Here is a 20,444-nt window from a genome sequence, read left to right as displayed (position 1 = left end):
CACCTACACTTGCGCGCACACCCACACAAGACAAAGATCCCCCGCATAGCCTTAACAGACTGTAGGGGCAAGTGCTGTTAGTGAGCACCTATGAAGGCCGGAACGACACACGAGAGGTTGGGTGGCCAGCACCACGCCCGACCGCCTTTGTCTCCCCAGTGGCGATGTTTACACACCAGACCAGGTAATCATTTGAGGCTGAGTCGACCTAGGAAGGCCCAGGACTGGTTCAGATAATGATCACTGGTGTTGACCGTGAGCGGGAATCGAACTCGGGTCGCCGGGTTCGTAGCGCAGTGCGCTACCGCTACATTACCGCACACATACACACACCTGCACACACACACACCTGCACACACACACACCTGCACCGCACACACGCGCACAGGTGCACACACGCCGACACTTGCACGCGCACGTGTGCGCAGCTGCTAGCGGATTGACTCGTTTAGATAGGCTCCGCACACAATCACCTTTAATCACGGCAGGGGAGATTAACATTTCAAGTGGATATTTTCTGCACCTCCTTTGCATTGATCCTAGCGGGCAGCTTAATTGTAGTTTGCGGAGAATCATATTAATGATTCCGAGAGACGGGGAGAGAGGGAGGGGGGAGTGGGAGAGAGGGAATGAAATACATCCTATTATTCCTTACAGCCACGAGTTGATCATATACTTACACGGAGACCCGTAGAGTGACATAGATACTCACAGCTTTACACAGAGACCCATAGACTTACGCCGAGACCCACAGCCTAATACAAAGACCCAACAATGTATACACACAGACCAATCGAGTAACATCGGGACCGACGAATTCACACGAAGACTCATCGGACTTTCACAGAGACGCACGTACTCACACGGGGACGCACAAACCCACATGGACAACTGACGGATGCAAGTGGCGCGGCTGTGGTCAGAGGTTGCAAACGGGTTTTGATTCCTTACCCGTACCCGGCCGTACCAGGGTCGCAAATGGGTACCCGTACCTGGCCAGGTACGGGTACCCGTTCCCTACCCGTACCCGTACCCTACCCGAAATGAGTGATAAACGGATACTTACCAGTGACTCACGGCCTACCTGTACCCGTACCCGGCCGCACCAGGGTCGCAAACGGGTACCCGTGCCCGGTCGGGTACGGGTAGCCGGGTATCGGGTAGGGTACGGGTATCGGATACCCGGTTGCGACCTCTGGCTGTGGTCCGTGAGTGGACCGCAGGTGCTCGGTTGCGACTGATGGTTGCGAGGTCGTCCGTAGGGGGGTGCGGGCCCTGGGGGTAATCCCACCGAGGGCCCCCCAAAGCGCGGGGACCCGGGGCAGTCGCCCCAGATTCGCCATGCACCCGAGGGAACGGCTCTGGGTGGTTGCCCTCTGGCGAGGGACGCCGCCGATGTCAGATCGGCACTCGAGCGCTGCTGAGGTGCGTGGATAGAGCGGGGGGGGGGGCAGGAGATGAGTGAGAGGGGTAGGCAGGGAGAGGTGTTGGTACGTTGTGGTTGGGAGAGATGACGAGGGGGAGAGAGCGTGGGGAGAGCAAAGCGAGAGGAGCTGTTTGGTGGTGGCGCTGCAACAACGGAATAAGTCAATCGGGTGGCGACGGGAATAAACAACAACCACGGCAACAACAATCACTACAATAATAATCACTGCAACAACAACAACCACTGCAACTGCAACTACTCCAACGACAACCACTGCAACTACAACAACAACCACTGCAACAGCAACAACAACCACTGCAACAGCAACTACTCTAACAACAACCACTGCAACAACAACAACAACCACTGCAACTACAACAACAACCACTGCAACAACAACAACCACTGCAACTACAACAACAACCACTACAACAACAACCACTGCAACATCAATCACTGCAAAAAAACACCAACCACTGCAACAATTACCGCAACAACAATAGCAACCACTGTAACAACAACCACTGCAACAACAGCAACCACAATCAGCGCTACAATATTCGCGTCAACAACATCAACAACCAGCGATACAACTGTAACGGGGTCACGTGCTTGGACTGAGAGGTGCCACTTTCGTGTGTGGGAGACCACGTGGGTGTGGCACGCACACAACGGAGCGGTGGCGCAGCGGTTAGCGCACTGCTCGAATTCGATTCCCACTCACGGCCAACGCCGGTGATGATTATTGTGTAACACATTTTTTTTGTTTTGTTCCTGGGTAATAAGTGTTATTTTCCAATTGCTTATGCCTCAAAAGTACAGAAAGTGGCTATTATTCCCCACAAATTTTGCTTTTGTGACCAGGACAGAGATATTTTGAAATGTACCTATTTTCAATCAGAAAACGTGGTGTGCATTCGTGTCTTTCGTTCACGTAAACTGCTGGTCACAAAAACAAAGTTTATGGGGAATAACAGCCATTTTCTATACTTTTGAGGCATAAGCAATTAGAAAATAGCACTTACTACCCAGGAACAAAAATCGTGTTACATCGTGAATTATCCGGGCCGGACTTGGGCCTGCTCTAAATAAACTCAGCCTTAAATGAGTTGGGTATCTGCTACGATGTGTAAACATTAGCATTGTATGAGTTTGTGTCTCTGTGTACATCTCTGTATATATGTATGTGTGTTTGAATTAATAAGTATCTGTGTGCGGTGTGTGGTGGGTGGGGTGTCGTGTGTGCTGTGTGTGGTGGGTGGTGTGCCGTGTGTGCTGTGTGTGGTGTGCCGTGTGTGCTGTGGGTGGTGTGTGGTGTGGTGTGTGCTGTGTGTGGTGTGTGTGGTGTGTGGTGTGGTGTGTGCTGTGTGTGCTGTGTATGGTGTGTGCTGTGGGTGGTGTGGTGTGTGCCGTGGGTGGTGTGATCTGGTGTGCCGTGGGTGCTGTGTGTGCTGTGGTGTGCTGTGTGTGGTGTGCTGTGTGCTGTGTGTGCTGTGTGTGCTGTGGTGCAGGGCGGCTATGGGGAGACGTGCGAGGTTCTGCTGCTGCACCAGCCGCGCCTTTTCCAGCCGCTGGTGCAGATGGCGCAAGACCCCAACGTCTCTGAGAGCATGGTGGGCAGCACACCACACAGCAGCACACCACACAGCACACTACGAGACCACACGGCACACCACAGCACACCACCACCCCGCGGAGCACAGCACCGTGCCGCACCACACTGCCCCCGCCACTACATGCCACGCTACAGACTGCAGCATCAGAAGCCCCCCCCCCACTCCTTCATCTTCCCTCCGCCCCCTTCGCCTCTCCAGCCCCCCCCCCCCCCATGCCGGATCGTCATCCTCTGCCCTTGTCCCCCGAATACTCCCTCGACACTGAACTCCATTTTCTTGAACCTCCAACCCCTCAACCTCCTCGCAGCTTTACCCCCATCTCCCCTTACCCCCCTCCCCCACGCCCCCCCCTCCCCCCCCCCTGCCCCCCCGCCCCCCCTCGCACCCCCGCGAGCGCACATGCGCGCTAATTGCGCGCTAATTGCGCCGCACGCAGATGGAGCGATCAGCCACTCGCAATCTCCCTCCCTCCCTCGCAATCTCCCCCCTCTCTCTCTCTTGTACCGCTCGCTCGCTCTCTCTCTCTCTGCCGCCCTCTCTCTGCCGCTCTCTCTCTCTCTGCCGCTCTCTCTCTGCCGCTCTCTCTCTCTCTGCCTCTCTTTTTTTAACTACGACAAGTGCTGCATCTGCACGCAGCCCTTCTCGCAGTCCGACGGCCTCCGACGGGTAGCTCACAACAGCATGCAGAGCTCCCCGTCATCTGCCACCGAGCACACGGCCTCCTCCATCGCCCACTGCTCCTTGAAGGCCGGCACGGCGTGGCTCAGCCGCGCATGGCGGAACTCCAGCCCACACAGCCTGGCTCCGACCAGAGCGCGGAAGATGCACAGGCTGCTGGCCGGACGTTTCCCCTCCAGGGCCACCTTCCTCGCCCTGTATATGGCGAGCTTGGCGTAGCCGACGAGCACGTTGACCGGCCCCTGAAGATGTTTGGGGTCCGTCGCCCTTTGGGTATCCAAAGATGAGGACCATCAGGGAGAAGTGGAGGCTGGACTTTAGGAGGATGTTTCTTTCTCTCTGTCACTCTCTCTCTCTCTTTGCCTCTCTCTCTCTCTGCCTTTCTCTCTCTCTGTGCCGCGCTCTCTCTCGCGGGGAGCGAGTCTCATTGCGCGTGAGAGGGGAAATTAAAAGGCGGCAACAAAACCTCTCCGTGTTTCTGTCGCGAGAAAATAATTACCCACTCGGGGGGGGGCCGGGGGGGAGGGCTGTGGGGGGGGGGGCGGAGGAGGAGGAGAGGGGGTACGCGGGGGGGGGGGATGAAGGAGGAGGGGGGGGTGAGAAGCATAGGAGAGGGGGGAGACGGAGGGGGGTGTGGGGAGGAGGAGAGGGGGGGGAAGAGAGGGGTATGGGGGGGGGCGACGATTCCCAATGGGCCTATAAAACACAAGCATGCACAGATTACCATCACATCACGAGACCGCGCGGCAAGGGGAGGGGGGCTTAATGGGGGTGCGTGGAGCGCGTGTGGTTTATGTGTGTGTAGTTGCTGGTGTGTGTGTAGGGGTGGAGTGTGTGTGTGTGGAGTGTGTGTGGGGGTGTGTGGGTGGTGTGGTGTGTGTGTGGTGTGTGTGTGGTGTGTGTGTGGTGTGTGTGTGTGCGTGTGGTGTGTGTGTGGGGGTGGAGTGTGTGTGTGTGTGGAGTGTGTGTGGGGTGTGTGTGTGGTGTGTGTGTGTGGTGTGTGTGTGGTGTGTGTAGGGGTGGAGTGTGTGTATGTGGTGTGTGTGTGTGTGTGGGGTGTGTGTGTGGAGTGTGTGTGGGGTGTGTGTGTGTGGGTGGTGTGTGAATGGTGTGTGTCGGGTGGTGTGCGTGGATGGCATGTGTACGGGTGGTGTGTGTGTGTGGGGTGTGTGTGTGGGTTATATTATCTGTGTGTAGTGTGGGTGGTGTGTGGATGTGTGGTGTATGTGCGGGTGGCGTGTGGAGTATCTGTGTGTGGTGTGTGGGTGGTGTGTGTGCCTTGTGCATTCTGCATGTCATGTGTAGTTTGTTTTGTAGCGTCGCTGTGGTTCATGTGAATCGCGTCTCTCACGATCGCCAAGGAACCACAGACGGGGAACCGGCACTGCCAACAGCTGCCCAAGCTCTGCAGTCCTCTGTATAATACGATGTTTTCTGCCACTTAAATATATATTTTCTTACGTGTGGGAGGAAACCAAAGCACCCGGAAAATTCCCTCGCGCGTGCGAGGGGACAACGCTCTATACCATACAGATGGAAACAGATGGAGATCAGTCAACTTGCTGTACCGCCTTGTCCTGGCGAGCTAGGGAGTACGGCTCCTCCCTCGGCGCCTACGGGAAGGGAGTTTCAACGTCATGGGTGCTGGATTAGACCACGTGCATTGCCACCACCACCGTGCTGGCTGTATGTTTACGTGGTGCTGGCCACCCACCCCAGCATGTGCCGTGCCGGCCTTCATAGGTGCTCGCTAACAGCATTCGCCCCAACGGTCTGTTAGGGCTCTACAAGGGATCTTTGTCTTTGTATGTATGTTGAACTTCTTTTGCACCGTACGTAGACAAACCGTGCTGCTGTGCGGTGTGGTGCATGATGGGGAGTAGTGTGTGGTGTGGTGCGTGTTGGTGTGGCGTGTGACGAGTGATGGGGCATAGTGTGCCGTGTGATGGGGGGTAATGTGCGGTGCGTGATGTGGTGTAGTGTGGTGTGTGATGGGTGTGTAGTGTGCGGTGTGGTGCATGATGGGGAGTAGTGTGTGGTGTGGGGCGTGTGTTGGTGTGTCGTGTATCATGTGACGAGTAATGGGGCATAGCGTGCCGTGTGATGGGGGGTAATGTGCGGTACGTGATGGGGTGTAGTGTGGTGTGTGAGGGTGTGTAGTGTGTGGTGTGGTGCATGATGGGGAGTAGTGTGTGGTGTGGTGCGTGTGGCATGTGACGAGTGATGGGGCATAGTGTGCCGTGTGATGGGGGGGTAATGTGCGGTGCGTGATGTGGTGTAGTGTGTGGTGTGGTGCATGATGGAGAGTCGTGTGCAGGGTGGTGTAGGGTGGCTATGGGAAGACCTGGCAGTGTGCCCCACTCACTCTCCTGCCCCCCTCCCCCACTCCCCGCTCCACACCAGCTCCGCCAGGTGCTGGAGCACCTCTGCACCCACAGCGAGACGCAGCTTACCCGCACGCTCACCAGCCTTGCCGAGATCGCCACCACCAGCGGGCACAAGTTGCTCAGGTGAGGCAACCACGGAGCGGGCGACCGTGTAACAGAGCGGGCAGGTAACCTGGCAACTCGATAACCAGACAAGCGGATAACCTGGTAACTCTGAAATCTGGGAACCTGTCAATCTGGAAACATTGCGACCAGTTAAACCGGTTAAATATTGCAGCCAGGCTGATTAGTCTGGCAACCTGGCAACCATGCAACCTACAAACCAGGCAACCTGGTAACTAGGCAGCTTGGAAACCTGGTAACCAAGTAACCTGGTATCCTGACGACCAGGCAGCCGGACAACCTGGCAACATGGGTACGGGGCACTAAGCAATCAAACAAGCAAGCCAGCAGAGAACAGGTCAAGCAGGTAACCAGGACAGAAAGTGATCCAAGCAACCACGGAACCTGGTATCCATTGGGCGTGTGCACGTGGGCGTGTGCACGTGGGCGCGTGCACGTGGGCGCGTGCACGTGGGCGCGTGCACGTGGGCGCGTGCACGTGGGCGCGTGCACGTGGGCGCGTGCACGTGGGCGCGTGCACGTGGGCGCGTGCACGTGGGCGCGTGCACGTGGGCGCGTGCACGTGGGCGCGTGCACGTGGGCGCGTGCACGTGGGCGCGTGCACGTGGGCGCGTGCACGTGGGCGCGTGCACGTGGGCGCGTGCACGTGGGCGCGTGCACGTGGGCGCGTGCACGTGGGCGCGTGCACGTGGGCGTGAACCTCGTGTGGCCAGGCGATGGCATTACAGCAGTGGAATTATTGAATCTATCTCTGCAGCACTTTGTGTATCACCCCCTTTTAATGTGTGGTGGTTTTTCTCCGCGTTCTGCGTTTTTCCTCTGTGCACCTAACCCCAGTGTGGCGGCATCCTCTTGAAAGCGTGCCTTGAGGCTCAGTGAGAGGCCTTGCTTGGTGACTGCATGCGGTCGTTGTTGTTGTTGTTGTGTCTCGGGGTCTCTTCACTGGAGACTCACAGAGGGGGTGGGATACAATGAGAGCGAGCATCAGCTCCAATGTTGATGTTGTTAATGATGATGAGGATAATGATGGTGGTGGTGATGACGTTGGTGATGTAAATGTTGACGGTGGTGATGATATTTGTGAAGGTAATGACAATGATGACGGTGGTGAGGATGATATAGTAATAGGTTTTTACCCTTTCAACTGGTACAAAAACTGACACCTTTATACAAGGCATCATGTTTGCAATAACCACAACACAAGCAGTCAAAATGCAAACAAAAAGAAACAACTCTGATGATGATGATAATGATATGCACTGTCCTTGAAGTTGATTGGTCCACACCCGAGACAGCTTTTCTTAGAGCCTGGTCTCCATTGGTGTTGGACCAGATGACGCCAAAAGGCGTACAACTCAAAGACAGCGGCACTGTCAGAGTATTGAGAGCTCGGGGTAAGCATTTACACTATGAGACCTCCTTTATCAGTGGCGAAATATAGTAATAGGTTTTTACCCTTTAAACTGGTACAAAAACTGACACCTTTATACAAGGCATGGCGAGGATGATGTTGGCGGCGGCGGCGATGATAACAATGATGACGATGCTACCGATAATGGCCCTGGCGCCAATATCGGTGGCGATGGCTGCGGTGCCAATATTAACGACGCCACCGACGTTTAACGACGGCGCCAATTAATTAATTAATCCCCGCGTCCCTAACTGCGATCGGAGAAGGGCGCCCCGGCGAATAAACGAGCGGCGCGCGCTGAGTGACAGCCGCTCAAAGTCGCAATAAATCTCGGCTGTAATTATTGCGAGCGCCACCGCCTCCGTGCGCCGGGGCGCCCCCCGCGCGTGCCGCGCAGTTATATCTGATCCGCGGCATCGACCGCGCCGATCCATAACTGCAATGGAACCCTGCCATCTGCCTAATGGAAGTTTCGCAGGACAAATGATTGCGATTAACGAGGGAGATCCATTGATCATAGCGGCCCCCGACGCTGCCTGGGCCGACCGCATGGCCCCCCCCCCCTTTCCCCCCCCCCCCCAACGTTAACCCGAACCGCTATTTCCGCCCGCCGGAAATAGCGGTTCGGGTTAACGTTGGGCCCGGCTTGATGCGGGTGGAGTTAAACCGTGTGTGGGGTTAGGGGTTGGGGTTAGGGTTTGACCGTGTGTGGGGTTAGGGGTTGGGGTTAGGGTTTGACCGTGTGTGGGGTTAGGGGTTGGGGTTAGGGTTTGACCGTGTGTGGGGTTAGGGGTTGGGTGAGGTGAGGGTTGGGGACAGTCTGGGATAAGGGTTGACTAACGTCAGGGGTTAGGGGTCAGGGGTCAGGTGAGATTGAGGCTGGGGCCAGGCGCGCGTGTCGTCTCGGAGCCCTGCTCGTTGCGGCCGTGGCGGTTGGGTTGTGGCCAGCGTTGTGGTGGGCGGTCGCGTCAGGCTCGGAGTGCGGATTCACTTGGTGGTCGTGTTGGAGTGGCCCCGTGCCTTCTCAGTGCGGTCGCGTGGGGGAGAGATTGGGTCCCCAGACAGCGGTGGCTGACGCCACCTGGATTTGGGTCCCGGCCCAAAGTGGGGGAGGTGGGGCGGTTTGGGGGATGGGGGTCGTCCCATTGTGAAGTCCCCTCGCCGCTCGTGACGCCTCCTTCCTCCTCCAGCACCCCTCCCCTCTTCCACTCCTGCCCCCCTTTCCCCGCCGCCCCAAATTAATTGAGGCTCCAGCTAATTGCCTCCCAGATGCACCCCAGGTGCTGCGCCACTCCCCCTCCCTCTAGGTGCTCTCTTAATCACAACACTCCTCGCGATCGGCAGCTGCTGCTGTTGCTGCGGGTCCAGCTCTGAGGCCACGACCCACCCTCCCTCGCCTCTCTCCACTCACTCCCTCGGTCCATTCTGGATTCACTCGCTCCTCCTCTGCTTTCCTCCCTGCCTCTATCCCCTGTCCCTCCCTCCCTCCCTCGACTCCGACCCCCACACCCCCTCACTCGCCGTCGTCACCGTGCGCGTTGGGGGCCTCTGCTCTGCTTGACACATTCGCCCAGCTGGATCAGCACCATGGACAGCGCCCCCCTCCTCCCCCGCCATCAGCTTGAGGGAGCGGGTCGTCCAGGCCTCTACAGTGGATCTGCAGCTGTAACCAAAGCCAAAGGCAACAACGACAAGAAAGAAAGAAAAAACACCCCTGAGATCTCACAGCTGGGAATATTTGCAAATCGTATTTGTTCCGTGAACACGCAATAATTATTTAAGCTTAATAACGATGTCGGCCCGTAACGCTGCGCCACCACCACACGGTGTCCACTCCTCGCTCGCGTGGAGAGAGACACAGAGAGAGATACAGAGAGAGAGACAAGAGAGAGAGACAGAGAGAGAGACAGAGAGAGAGAGACAGAGACAGAGAGAGAGAAAGACAGAGAGAGAGACAGAGAGAGAGAGAGAGACAGAGAGAGAGACAGAGAGAGAGACAGAGAGAGAGACAGAGAGAGAGACAGAGAGAGAGACAGAGGGAGAGACAGAGGGAGAGATAGAAGAGATAGACAGAGAGAGAGACAGAGAGAGAGACAGAGAGAGAGACAGAGAGAGAGACAGAGAGAGAGACAGAGAGAGAGACAGAGAGAGAGACAGAGGGAGAGACAGAGGGAGAGATAGAAGAGAGAGACAGAGAGAGAGACAGAGAGAGAGACAGAGAGAGAGACAGAGAGAGAGACAGAGAGAGAGACAGAGAGAGAGACAGAGAGAGAGACAGAGAGAGAGACAGAGACAGAGAGAGAGAGACAAGAGTTCGACTCAGGGCCAGGAGGAGGAACCACAGCCGAGGAGCGCGGAGGCAGCGGCAGCCTTGCGGTGGCGAGGAGCGGGCGCTCCCCACCAACTGCCCAAGCTCTGCGGTTCTCTATATATGAAGATGTTATCGGCCAGTTAGTCAGCGTTTACATGTGGGACGAAACCAGAGAATCCGGAAAAAAAATCCAGTGCGTGCAAGGGGGAAACACTCTATCCCCATACAGATGGACCATATGATATTCGTCGAATTTTTACTGCACAACCCTCTCCTGGCGAGCCATTGTAAGTCTCCTCGACGCCCACGGGAAGAGAGTGTCACCACATCCGCACGGTGATCCACCAACCCTCACTGCTGCTGCCGCCCCCACGGCGCGGGGTTACAGGCAGCCACGTGGTTACAGGCAGCCACGTGGTTACAGGCAGCCACGTGGTTACAGGCAGCCACGTGGTTACAGGCAGCCACGTGGTTACAGGCAGCCACGTGGTTACAGGCAGCCACGTGGTTACAGGCAGCCACGTGGTTACAGGCAGCCACGTGCACCATGGCAACCGCCGCCGCCCGACTCGTGTTCAACAATCCTCGCGGCCCTGCGGTGTACGGTACCGCACCCCCCTCCGCGTGACCCTCGCGGGGGGGGCCCCTGCCGCCCGTGCCGCACCACGCGTGGGGTTGTTGGCCGCAGCTTCGCGAGCTCCGGCTGTGCGGCACCATCGCCCCGCCGGGGAGTCATTGCCTCGCGTCAGAGCGGCACGGGGGGCACGCCGCTCGCCCCCCGGGGGCGATGGAGGGGAGCGAGCGCGTGCGGCGTTGATTGTCCCGTCTGCGCGTCGTGCGTCCATTTGCTCAAACAAAAACAATTGACTCCCAAATCACGACCGTGAATTAGCGACGATGCATTAATCGCCGCGGGCGAGGGGGAGGAGGAGGCGGCGCGGGCGGTAGGGAGGGGGGTTCATCGTCACACGCGCAATTGCACAACTTGGTTGCATGCAACTGCATTGCTTACGGGCGGCTGACCTCTCTGCAACTGGTTGCGAGCAGTTGCGCGGACCAGATAGCCCAGGGTATGGCACCTCCTGGACGCCCACGAGAAGGAAGTTTTGCAACATGAGTGCGGTGATCCACCAACCCTAGCTGCCTGCTGCTGCCTACACAGCGCTGGGCTACAGGCAGCCCACGTGCACCACCGCCACCACTGCCACCGCCGCCACCGCCAACACCACCACCACCGCCACCACCGCCGCTGCCGCCACCACCGCCACCACCATCGCCACCACCGCCGCCGCCACCACCATCGCCACTACCGCCGCCACTGCCGCCACCACCACCGCCACTGCCGCCGCCGCCACCACCGCCGCCACCGCCACCACCACCGCCACCACCGCCACCACCGCCACCACCACCGCCGCCACCACCATCACTGCCACCCGCCACCACCGCCACATATCTGTGGGCTGGGCCCCACGGACCGCGCTGCCTCCGCGCGCTCCATTACAGAAGCAGCGTCTCAAGTCGAGGCGACGTCACATGGGGGGTGGGTGTGGGGTGGAGGAGAAGTTGATGGAGGGTGGGGGAAGGTGAGTGGGGGGGGGGGGTTCGGTGGTGGGGGGCGTGGGCCGGGGGGAGGGTTGAGGGGGTTAAACGCCACGGAATCAGCGCCACGGACAGCGCTCCCTCCATTAACCTTGCCGTTCACCACTGATTTATAAAATCGTCTCACGTCAATCGTGCCGCCGCGTGGCTGCTGGGCTTCGGGGGGGGGGGGGGCTGTTGGCGTGTGGAGGGAGTGGGCGGTTGGGGGGGGGGAGAGGGGGGGGGGCATGTGGTCTGTGACGCGCGGAGTGGCGGGGATGAGGGCGAGGGATGTAAGGGGTGGTGGTGTTGCGGGTGGGTGGGGGGGCAGATTGAAATTAGACGCACTAATGTTGCTGTGCTGAGCTTCGTGGGAGAGAGGCGCGCGCGCGCCCGCGCTGTTCTAGAGGGAGAGAGTGGGGAGAGAGGCGACGGGGAGGAGTGGGGAGAGACGAGAGAGACACGGGCGTAGGGAGGGAGATGTTGGGAAGAGGGGAGCGGTGGGGGGGCAGAGAGAGCCGCTGAGAGAGAGAGCAGCGTGTGGGGAGATGAAGAGACATTGCCTGCGTCTCCGTGTCTCCAATACCCACGTCCCATGTCCCCATATCTCAGTGTCCCTGTGTCTCTCTACAAGGGGTTGGGGGGGAGTCATCAGTGGCATTGCACCCGAGTGGAGGCAGCCCAAGCAGGGGAAGGGGGTGGGCGGGGGGTGGGGGCTGGGGTGCAGGCAACGTGGAGTCGACGACGAGGGGGTGGGGGGAGAGGGGGAGCGCTAGGTGAGAATGGCAGAGAGGGAGTGTTGGGGAGAGAAAGGAAGAGAGCGAGAGAGTGTGACGAGAGGTAGAATTGGAGAGAGTGGAGGAGAGTGGGGAGATATGGAGGCGGGTTTGGGATGTCGGAGAGTGAGAGAGAGATTGGGATAGCGCGGAGAGTGGGGGAGAGGAGTGAGTGGGGAGAGAGGCTGTTGGGACAAGTGCTGTTAGCGAGCACCTTTGAAGACCGGCACGGCACCACGAGAGTTGTTGGATGGCCAGCACCACGCCCGGCCGCCTTTGTCTCCCCAGTGGAAAGGTTTATACACCGATCCAGGCTCTCATTCGAGGAGTGGTAGAGTAGCGGTGGCGCGCTGCGCTACGAGCCCGGCGACCCGAATTGATTTCTGCTCACGGTCAACACCGGTGACGATTATCTGAACCGGTTCTGGACCTCCGCACCTGGGTCGACTCATGTGCAGCAACAACAACAACAAGCGCCATTCGCCACTAAGTGGCGGTGACATCACCATGATGCTGGTGCCAGGCTAGGTGCATGTTGAGGCCACGTGAAGTGTCGAACGCCCGCTGGCAGGAGGTCACGGGGCAGACCCAGATGCCACAGGTCAACTGACTGAGACGATTGGCTGATGCATCACCTGTGACCCCTACTGTGCCAACTTGCTGTGCTTTAGCCACCCGGCGCTCGCTCGTTGTTGTGAGCGTCGCTCCTCCGTCCTCCGTTGTTGTTGGAGGGCGACTGCCTCCAACTGCCCAGTAAGCGTCCTTCACGAGCCTCCTCCACAGAGGCCGATCTTGACACCGCTGACCACGTAGTTTTACCCGGGCCCGCTCACCATCATGAAGGTCCTTAATCATTGTGAGCAGAGGGTCAGGGACTGCGAAAGCACGAAGAACAACCCAGAGCAGGCCTACTGATGGTATCATAGGCATTGAACAGGTCAATAAAGCAGAGATGTAGGTCTTGTTGGAATTCCCTACACCTCTGCTGTAGCAGACGGACAGAAAATATGGCATCTGTGCAGGACCGCCCTTTCCTGAAACCGCATTGGGGCTCCGCAAGCCTCTCCTCAGCGTGCCTAGCAAGGCGATGTTGAATAATCCTTGCCAGGATCTTACCCGGCACACTGAGGAGTGAGATGCCCCTGTAGTTGTTACAATATGTGCCCTGGTGGGGGCCACCAGGGCATCCTTCCAATCCTGCGGAACACATCCAGGGGTCCAGACTCTTGTTATGATGTCATGTAGGGCAGTCTGTGCACAAACGCCACCCTCCCTCAGCATTTCGCTTGGGAGATCATCACTGCCCGGTGCCTTTCCTGGTCTCAGACTCCGGATCGCCTTCAGTACTTCCTCAACAGATGGTACCTCAGCCAGCCACTCACAGGCGGTGACTTCTTCTTCCATTATTGAGGCACAGCAGCCTCAGCAGGGTCATCCCCACTTTGTCCCACGTTATCCAGGCTGAGGGATGTCCCCTCCCCCAGGACCTCACAGAAATGCTCAGCAAATCAGCAAACTTGTTCCTGCGGGTCGGAGATTGGATCACCATTCTTTCCTCTAATGATGGTAATAGGTGTGGTGCTGCAGGTTACTTTTTTGATGGAATTCAAGAGCGATTTGTGATCACGGGCCATTGAGGCAGACTCCATCTCCTCAGCAACCCGCGACCACCACCCATCCTTGCAGCGCCTCACGGCTCTCCGAACCTCCGAGCGAAGGCTGTGGTAAGCCTCCTCATTCTCTGACGTGGGATGCTGTAGCCGATGAGAGTGGGCCTGTCGCTTTTTCTCAGCCAGCTTGAACACCTCCTCTGTCAGCCAGGGTCTCTGGGGAGGTCTGCACCGTGTACCCAAAGCAGCCATTGCAGTTGCATGAGCCACAGTTCTAAACCTCGTCCATTTTTCCTCGACATGAAGAGGAGTGGAGGATGATGCCAACCCCAGCCGCAATTGATGATTAAATTCTTGCTTGCAACTTTCATCAGCTAGCTGAGACGATGCCACTAAGTGTTTGAATGGGGTCCTGGGTGTACACCCACGATTGGAGTGGAAAAATGGCAGGCGCATCTTACAGATGACAAGTCGATGGTCAGTGGGAAGATCAACTCCACGGTAGGTCCTGGTGTCAAGGACATGGGCCCGCATCAGCTGTTCCGTCACTATGTAGTCCAGCAGATGTTCTTCCTTGGACCCGGCATGCATCATGATGTTGTGGATGCACCGATGCCGTAACAACGTGTTGGTAATTACAAGCCCATGGGCTGCACAAAAATTCTAGCAGCCTCCTGCCGTTGTTATTGAGCTGATCTGGCCCATGCCTTCCAATCACTCCAGACCAGGTGCCAACATAATGACCAACTCGGGCATTGAAGTCACCCAGCAAGATGACTCTATCCCGAAGGGCCACTTTAGCTAGTATCTGTGACAGGAGGTCATAGAAGGCATCTGACTCATCGGCCTTGCCTGCATCCCTCCACGGATGTCGTCTTCAGTGGGGGCATAAGTAACCACGACCACCATTCCTCGCCTCTGGTTGATGGGAAGGCGAGCCCAAAGTAGCCTGGGGCTTACAGCTTCCCACACCTCACCGCCACGCTCACACCCCCAGAAGAAGAGCCACTCCCTGTTGTTTGACAGGAGCCAGAGCCGGTCCACCGGACCTCCTGAATACCACAGAGATGCAGGCAGTATCGGTCCAGCTCCCGACAGAGGAGTGGCAGCCTCTCTTCCGCAGTGAGCGTTTGAACATTCCACGTGGCCACCCGTAGTGTGTTTTTTTGTTTCTGGAGAACCCCGAGGGTGAAGATTCTCTCTCCTGGCTCCACCAAATGGGGTTTGGCCAGGAGACGTCATAGACGCCTGTCCCCCCGGGGCCTCTGGCACAAGCTTATTTATTACATTTTGTCATCGTGGTTTAGTGGTAATTAATTGAAGGTGGAGGGGTTACCAGCCCCTCGCACCCATTACAAACGCCATAAGGGGAAAGGCAATCGGAATTAGCCCTGCCCCCATAGCATTGCCCACGACAGCGTTGCCCGTCCGGCACCACGAGGAGGTAGGGGGTTGTTTTTGCCGGACACTCATGTGCACACACGCGCGCCCACACACACGCGCACACGTGCCCACACCCACGTGCCCACACACACACGCGCACACGCGCGCCCACACACGCGCACGCACGTGCCCACACACACATGCGCACACACGCGCACACGCGCGCCCACACACGCGCACACACGCGCACACGCGCGCCCACCACACACGCGCACGCACGTGCCCACACACACACGCGCACACGCGCGCCCACACACGCGCGCGCCCACACACGCGCACACGCGCCCACACACACACGTGCCCACACACACGTGCCCACACCCACGTGCCCACACCCACGTGCCCACACACATGCGCACACGCGCGCCCACACACGCGCACGCACGTGCCCACACACACGCGCGCCCACACACGCGCGCGCCCACACACGCGCACACGCGCCCACACACACACGCGCACGCACGTGCACACGCGCCCACGTGCCCACACACACGCGCGCCCACACACACACGTGCTTATGAGTGCGAGGCACTGCTGTGACTGTGAGCTCAGCCGTAATTGCCACTTTGGGATGGCTGGGCGAAAAGGAAGCGCGAGGAAATACGAAGACCCTCGAACGGTTTGATGCGACGGCGCGGGGTGGGAGGGAGTGGGAGGGAGACGGGGGAGGGAGTGAGGGAGGGAGACTCGTGTGTCGACTCGGTGAGACCGTCCCGCCTGCACCCTCACCCCACCCTCATCCCCACCACACCCCCCACCCTCACCCCTCAACATCCACCCCCATCCCACCCTTACCCTTACCCCCCCCCCACACCCCCACCCACCCTCAACCCACCCACCACCCCCCACCCTACCCTCAACATCCACCCCCATCCCCACCCACATCCCCACCCTCATCCCCACCCTTACCCCACCCTCATCCCACCCACACCCCCCACCCTCACCCTCATCATCCACCCCATCCCACCCTTACCCCCACCCTCATCCCCACCCACACCCCCCACCATCACCCTCATCATCCACCCCATCCCACCCACCACCCCACCCCACCCTCATCCCCACCCACACCCCCACCCTCACCCTCAAACATCCACCCCCATCCCCACCCACATCCCCACCCTCATCCCCACCCTTACCCCCACCCTCATCCCCACCCACACCCCCCACCCTCACCCTCAACATCCACCCCCATCCCCACCCACATCCCCACCCTCATCCCCACCCTTACCCTCACCCTCATCCCCACCCACACCCCCACCTTCACCCTCATCATCCACCCCATCCCCACCCTCACCCTTACCCCCACCCTCATCCCCACTCACACCCCCAACCTCATCCCCACCCACACCCCCACCCTCATCCCCACCCCGCACCCTCATCATCCACCCCCATCCCCACCCTCACCCTTACCCCCACCCTCATCCCCACCCCCACACCCTCACCCCCCACCCTCATCCCGACCCCCACCCTCACCCCCACCCTCATTCTCACCCCTCACCCCCCCACCCTCATCTCGACCCCCACCCTCACCCCCACCCTCATTCTCACCCCTCACCCCCCCCCCCCCACACTCACCTCTCACCCTCATCCCGACCCTCACCCCCACCCTCACCCTCACCCCCCCACCCTCACCCCCCACCCTCACCCCCAGCCCTCACCCCCCACCCTCACCCCCCACCCTGCTAACTTCAGCTCCTGCCTCGGGGCAGGACTGCCCCTAGCACTGCCCCTCCACGTGAACAGCACGAATCATCATCAACAGCGACATCCTCATAACAACCACCACCACCATCACCACAGCCAGGATTAATCAGTAACCACAGCAGCAGCAGTCACACCATTACCAACAACCTCAGTCATCGTGAGCAGCAGAATCAGCAGCACCATTATCACCTTCATCAGAAACATCGTTATCATCAACAGCATCAACTCCGCATAATAATGAGCCAGAATCATAATCATGAGCAGAATCAGCAGCAGCATCGTCGTCATCAGTGGCCCCGGTCACTTAGCATCTTGAGTACAATCATCAGTGACATCATCATGAGCATCACCATCAAGGGCATCAGTGGTATAATCGCCAGCACCAACCATTATCATCGTGATCATCAGCAAAGCATCAAGGTTATCAGCAGCAGCAGCAGCATCATCATCAGTGACATCATCATGAGCATCACCATCAAGGGCATCAGTGGCATAATCGCCAGCACCAACCATTATCATCGTGATCATCAGCAAAGCATCAAGGTTAGCATCATCAGCAGCAGCATCATCATCAGTGACATCATCACAGTCAGCATCGCCAGCATCACCTGGCGGCGGCGGGGGGGGTGGGGGCGTGATGTGATCGGAGGCGACAGTTGCGAGTAGCGCATGCATATGAAGCAGGCCTAATTAAGGGAAATCTGCCAATGCGACTTAACGCGCCCTGGGTAACAGCCTCACCCCCCCCCCCCCACGCTCCTCACCCTGCTGCTCACCACAACGAGCACCCTCCTCCGAGCCGCACTCCTCACCGCGTTTGCTCGCCACGAGGGGGGTTCGTTCCCCGCCGCTCTAATTGATCTCACCGCGTGTTTGCCGAGTTTTAATTTGGAGTCACGCAGCGCTTGAGGAGGGTGGGAGGGGGAGGTGCGGGGGGGGGGAGGGGGGTGCGGGGGGGGGAGGGAGGGGGGGAGGGAGGGAGGAGGGGGGAAGGGAGGGAGGGAGGAGGGGGAGACTGGGAGGAGCGGTGGACGACAGATTTGTGCAACATTGAGTCAATGCCTCTCGTCGACGTCGTCATTATGCCGCCAATTATTTCCCCAGGGAAGTCTCGCTGAGTCTGAAGACTCAATCTCGGGAGGGTGTTGCTACGTCGGGATGTCTGGCCACGAATTTTTGCAGAGTTGTGGGCTTCCTGTGGGAGAAGAACCCGGAGGAAACCCAGCACCCGCGCTGCTGTGCACGAGAGGGAGACACTCAAAGCTCCGCACAGTTGGATTCAAGAATCCATTGCCGTCTTGCCATATATATATTTCCTGCCACATTGCAGCCCAAGCCCGTGAACCTGCTCTTCCCAGGCAGTGGCCCCCAATCAAGTGTTGCGCGAGACTGCACCTAATTATTGTAACACAATAACAACAGCAACAGCAGCAGCAGCGGCAGCAGCTGTCACTCATCCCTAACTGGCGGCCAGTGCGAGTGGAAGCTGCCGAATTCGCCCCGGTGGCCCCGGCGGTTGTAACGATGTCGCGAGGCGGCCAGGGCGCGCAAAACCGAGCGCCCTCCCTCCGCAGTTCGCTCCGTAGCTCGCCCCAGCCCCCCTCTCCCGCCCGCCCCGCCCCGTCCCCGTCGCTTTACCGCGGACGGAAAGGTTCCGTCCAGCCACTCGCTGCGGCTGTGGCTACTTTCCTCGCAGTGTTTGAGGCGTCGCGAGCCCGCGCGCAGGGGACAGCCGCAGCTTGGCCACGGGATGCCTGTTTGGGCCGAAGGGGTCCTTCACAACGCAGTGCCTCGCAAATCTGTAGACTTCAACTTTTGTTTTTTGTCTGTGGTGTTAAAGGATTTTGCAATCGCTGTCGACTGAATGTGGCCTCATTAGTTGATAGGGAGGTGAGTCCACAAACGCCTGGGACTCACATCCTCCCACTACCATGCTCCCACACTCCCTTTATTAATTTTCTTTTTTCAAAAGAAGAGCCACTCCCTGTTGTTTGATGTTATCCTGCACGGAGTGGAGGGACCCTCCACAACCCTCGTGGTGACTGGAGTCGGAACCAGTCTGCTGGATCTGTATTCCGGAGAGAACCAGGCAGGACCCGCCCAGCTACCGCCAACGAAAAAATTAACCCGAAAAAACAAAGTCTTTCACTATAAATCCTTTATATGCGTGGCATCGGGGCGGCTCGAGTCCTATCGTCCTCTGGCTTGAGATGGCTGCCACCTATGGGTCAGATGATTGTGTGCCAGTATTAACCAATTGGAAAATAAATATATATATATTTTCCCTAAACAGTGTAAAATTTTGGAAAAAAATTTCACGAAAATTCATTGTCACGCACAACGAGTCTGTGTGCAAAATGTCAGCTCGATTGGATCACGGGAAGTAGGTTAAAAAACGACCGAAAGATTTGCACGGTCCTAAGCAAGCAAGCGAACTTAATATAAAGGATTTAAAAAGGCAGCGTCTCCTTTCCTCCCCAGCAAGCGTCCTGACATTCCACGTGGCAATGGAGACTCTCCGAGTGGGAGAGGTGGGTGAAAGTGGGGGGGTGGTGGTGGGTGGGTTCAGTCCCGTTGCTCCACCAGTGGGGGTTTTGGTCGAGGGACTTTATGAGCATCTGTCTCCTCGGGGCCTCTGGCTCCTCCTTACCCTGCTTCTGTTTTCGTGACCGTCGGGCGAAATGAGTGTTGGTGGCGATGTGGCCGGCCCCTCGCATCAGTCCAGAGCCCCCCCCCCCCCGTGCGGCCGATGTGAGCGCGCCGTGGCGGTGATCAGCTGACTCGAGTCATGCTACTCGGCGGGGCATCGGTGCCATCTGGTAGCACGAGGAGGGAGGCAGGGGGCCGTGCTTGCTTGATGCACACAGACACGTGCGCACACAGACATACACACTCGTAGACATTCCCCCCCCCCGTGTAGCCTTAGCAGACTGTTGGGGCTAGTGCTGTTAGCGTGCACCTACGAAGGCCAGAACGGCACACGAGGAAGGGGGTGGGTGGCCAGCACCACGCCCGGCCGCCTTTGTCTCCCCAATGGCGATGTTTTTTGCACATTGCCACTAAATTGAGGCCGAGTCGACCTAGTGGAGGCCCAGGACCCGTTCAGATAATCGTCACCGGCGTTGGCCATGCACGGGAATCGAACTCGGGTGGGCCGGGTTCGCAGCGCACCTAACCGCGACGAGACACAGGCACACAACAACGTTTGCACATTGTGTTGGTGCACGGTGCTTTTTCTGCAATATTTTAAAATCCTTTATATTAAGTTCACTTGTGCGCTTGCTTGCTTGCTTACGACCGTGCAAATATTTCGGTCGTTTTTTAACCCCACTTCCCGTGATCCAATCGAGCTGACATTTTGCACACAGACTCGTTGTGCGT

General features: G+C 58.2%; 1 protein-coding gene across 2 annotated transcripts in view; it reads left to right on the top strand.

Annotated features, from left to right (window-relative positions):
• HACE1 (HECT domain and ankyrin repeat containing E3 ubiquitin protein ligase 1) overlaps positions 1-20,444 on the top strand; it is a 117,815-nt gene that overhangs the window by 39,327 nt on the left and 58,044 nt on the right. For both annotated transcript variants that reach the window (XM_078616394.1, XM_078616393.1), the window contains exons 9-10: positions 2,938-3,039; positions 6,124-6,230. In XM_078616394.1, the coding sequence (XP_078472520.1) occupies positions 2,938-3,039; positions 6,124-6,230 (209 nt within the window). The remainder of the gene's footprint in view (positions 1-2,937; positions 3,040-6,123; positions 6,231-20,444) is intronic.

Source organism: Lampetra planeri, chromosome 50, assembly GCF_965212315.1.
Source record: "Lampetra planeri chromosome 50, kcLamPlan1.2.h2, whole genome shotgun sequence".
Lineage (NCBI taxonomy): Eukaryota > Metazoa > Chordata > Hyperoartia > Petromyzontiformes > Petromyzontidae > Lampetra > Lampetra planeri.
Note: the sequence above shows the minus strand (reverse complement) of the source record. Positions and strands in the feature narration are given on the sequence as shown.